The sequence below is a fragment of the Saccostrea cucullata genome, unplaced genomic scaffold, assembly GCF_032062105.1.
Source record: "Saccostrea cucullata isolate Sc308-1 unplaced genomic scaffold, CSIRO_AGI_Scuc_v1 ctg15502, whole genome shotgun sequence".
Taxonomy (NCBI): domain Eukaryota; kingdom Metazoa; phylum Mollusca; class Bivalvia; order Ostreida; family Ostreidae; genus Saccostrea; species Saccostrea cuccullata.
The window spans coordinates 4,100-7,727 of NW_026933051.1; the positions used below are offsets into that span (position 1 = coordinate 4,100).

The 3,628-nt window shown below is 34.0% G+C and overlaps 1 protein-coding gene across 1 annotated transcript; it reads left to right on the forward strand.

Annotated features, from left to right (window-relative positions):
• Positions 1–714: 714 nt before the first annotated feature.
• On the forward strand, positions 715–3,079 carry LOC134237113 (mucin-like protein; the record flags this gene model as incomplete). Its single annotated transcript, XM_062719213.1, has 4 exons — positions 715–882; positions 2,407–2,577; positions 2,739–2,909; positions 2,995–3,079. Coding segments are annotated over 4 exons (545 nt in total), but the record flags the coding sequence as incomplete, so codon positions are not given.
• Positions 3,080–3,628: the final 549 nt, after the last annotated feature.

A 3,628-nucleotide genomic window follows, 5' to 3' on the forward strand; every position in this document is an offset into this window, starting at 1 on the left:
AAATAGGAGCAGAAGAAACACGGGCCTCTAAAACATTAAAAGTCGGATAAGGTGCAATGGAGGACCCTGCTGACCGAACCGTCTCAAAATCTAAAAGACGCTATCAAGAAGTCACAAATGATTAATACATTTAGCAGAGGACAGGCACCCAGTCTAAAGCAAATCCTACCTGAGCAAAAAAAATTACTCAATCTTCCACTGCACATGATCCTACCTCTGATGTTTTTTGACTTTGAGAAAGAGAAATGGAGAGAGAGAGAATCGAACCTCGTTATTTCAACATCATGGGGACCGAGAAAAAAAATATCGGATGATTCAACATATCAAGGGTAAAATACTTAAGAAATACGTGGTTAGGACTTCAAATCATTGCGACACTTCCATTGTGTTCGAGATGTCCGTGTTAGAGATATCAAAGTTTACTCCAAATAACTCCATTTCTAATATTTCTGATCAATATTGCCATATTTTTTGTATATTCTTGCAAGTCATAGAAATACATTTTTGCCTTGGGGAGAATGGACGACTTGTAGTGTAACCTGTGGTAACGGTTCCCAACAAAGTCATAGGTGCTGTGACGGATTCTGTTCTGGTTCGTCTGCAGAATCAGGGACCTGTCATTCACGCATTTGTCCAGGTAGAAGAATAGTTTTATACTACGATAAGGCTTGATATAATTTAAACATTTTTATTTTGGTTTAACCTTGTTTCCAGTAAATGGTTCGTGGGGTTCATGGGATAACTACAGTCCCTGTGATAAAACGTGCGGGAACGGCTGGAAAGTCAGATTCAGGAAGTGCAGTAATCCTCAGCCGGCACATGGTATTCCTTGCATCGGTGATTCATTGGGAGCAGTGCGGTGCAACACGTTTTCTTGCCCCGGTATAAAGATACACAATTTTTATATTTTTCAAAAAGAATAAAAACATGATTAGTACCAATAGGATCAGTCATTACTACGCTTGTTGGATAGTGAAATATCACCAAAGGGACAAGATTCATGGTCTTGGACGAGGCTTTGAATCATGTTCTCGAGGTGGAATTTCACTTTTCAACACAAGTATGTAATTAATGATCATTTTTTGCATTATTTTATCCAAAATAACGATCTGTTAATGACGTTTGACAGTAGACCAAAATATATTGTTTAGATTTTTAATCTTATTAAAAATCTGAATACACCGTCTGAAAAGCTTACCTGAAAATGGTTTTCATGTGGTGTAAACTAGGAAAATGATTTTCAATTCATATAAATTAATCAGAAAGATAAAAATTCGGAAAAAAATTATCTATCCTTTATCCCACCAATTCATTTTAAAGGAATCTTTCCGAGGTCTATAGATAGTGTCATTTTCAAAGGAAAAATACATCAAAATTTTGAATGAAAACAATTTAACCTTAATAGTTTAGATGACACCATTTAAAGTATAAATATATGTGTTTTACCATTGCTACGATTTCTTAAAATAAAGACACAAGAATAATTCTAATCTTTGATATCCTTGAAATGCCGAAGCCAGGCCTATATCTTGCAAAAATTTCTAATATATCCTATATGTATATGTGAGGTATTTTCCTAACTATGTGGATTCTTTTGATGATTACTGAATTACAAAACTTATAATTGAACGATTTTGACTCATAACGTAACTTTAATAACTTTAATAGGTCATCTCGCATTTCCGAAAAGAATACATTATAATAACAAATATTCCTCATCAACGCAGCATATTCAAGCCTGAACATTTTTTTTCAATTTTTACATGCAACAAAATGAATGAAATGTTTAAAAAAATAAATCTTTACATGAGAGAACAAGAAGCACTTGCTGTGAACATCAAAACCATCATTAAGATACATGTATATTGACGATATGTTATCAATTAAAAATTTACTTTCAATTATAGGTCGATTCAATACATTCATACCTCTGTCAGCCTAAAGTAAAAAAGCAATACAGGAATCTGACACAAGTGCTTCGTATTTGAACATTTTACGAAACAATGACTTTAATGGTAGACTATTAACAAGGTTTGATGACTTGAACTTTAAATCGTTAACTTCCCCTACATATGTATCGATATATCCTTATCACTTGCATATTGTTTTTTTGTCAACTAGTTTATTAAATTTGATACGCAAGAACATGCTGTTTGGTTATAAAACAAAGCAAGCCATTGAAGAACAAAAATATCAACGGTCTCGTTTGAAGCCATTTTTTGACAAGTTCCAAGGTCGTTATAACGACCTTATCAGAATGTACAACTTGTCTTCAAGCTAAATGCTTAAAAATGTTTTTCATACTATCTGTCGGGCCATAATATGCACTCTGAATTGGCCAGGGACGTTTTCGCATTGTTCCTGATTTTACAAAGAACACGCGACGGGAGTGGAAAGCGGTTGTAGTTGATGGACAATGGTCAGCTTGGTCAGGATATGGACAGTGTAGTAGTAGTTGTGGGGCCGGTGTTCAGATAAGGATTAGAAACTGTTCTAATCCTGCACCTGAATATGGAGGTCACAACTGCTCAGGAAGGTTTAAGGAAAGCCAACCGTGCAACCTCAGGAAATGTCCAGGTTCTCTTTTTCCTCCCTGAAATAATTTGTCATTGTTCAATGAAAGCCAAAACGTTGATTTTATGTATTTGTTTGGTTTTCTTTTTTTGTATTTTTCCATCTTTAATTGTATTTTGGATCGTGTTAACATTGTAATACAAATAAATGATGAACAATTGTAGTCAACGGTAATTGGGGTCAATGGGGTAACTTCCGGCCATGTGACATGCCTTGTGGTGGGGGAATCCATATCAGAATGAGAAGATGTGACGACCCACCTCCTTCATATGGAGGGCTTCAATGCTCTGGTCAATCAGTTCAAACAGAGGCGTGCAACACTCAATCGTGCCCAGGTACAGTATGAATGAATCCCGCACAAGGTCAATTTGTGTACATTTTTTAAAAATTGTTTTAATAATTGTATTTGCATTATTTCAGCTACCAGTCAACCAATAAATGGTCTGATCGGATAATGTTGTCACAAATATTATAATACATGTGTTTATCATTAAATGGCAAGTATATTCCCTCTCATTCTTTTTGATTTAGTCAATTAATATTAAAGATATTTAATCTCTTTAATTATTAAATTAAGCAGAAAAAAAGCATTACACAAGCAAACGAAAACACCATACAATGTATTCAGATGAAAGTTAGATTTTACTACATTAATAAATAAAAAAAATCCGTTGGTGGAAAAGCTGAAGCTCATTTGGTACACAATTTATTTCTTAATTGACCCTTTTCGTCTTAAGTAAGTTAAACATCCAAATGAAGGATATAGACATACCAAACAGTAAGGAAATACAAATTTAATAAACTCCGTTGTGTCTTCATTTTTAAGTTGACTGGGATATATCGAGTCGACTTATGAATGGAAGTTATTATAATTAATTGATAATTTGTCGTCAATGCATTTGAATTTCTAATTATTGAGGGTACATTTCTGATATTATAATAATTTAAGTTTTGTTCAGAATGGCTAATTTCTTTAGTGATCTCAAAATTAATTGACTCAATTCCCCTCATCGATCTATCATTAAGGGCGATTTGTTTATATTTGTACCCATCG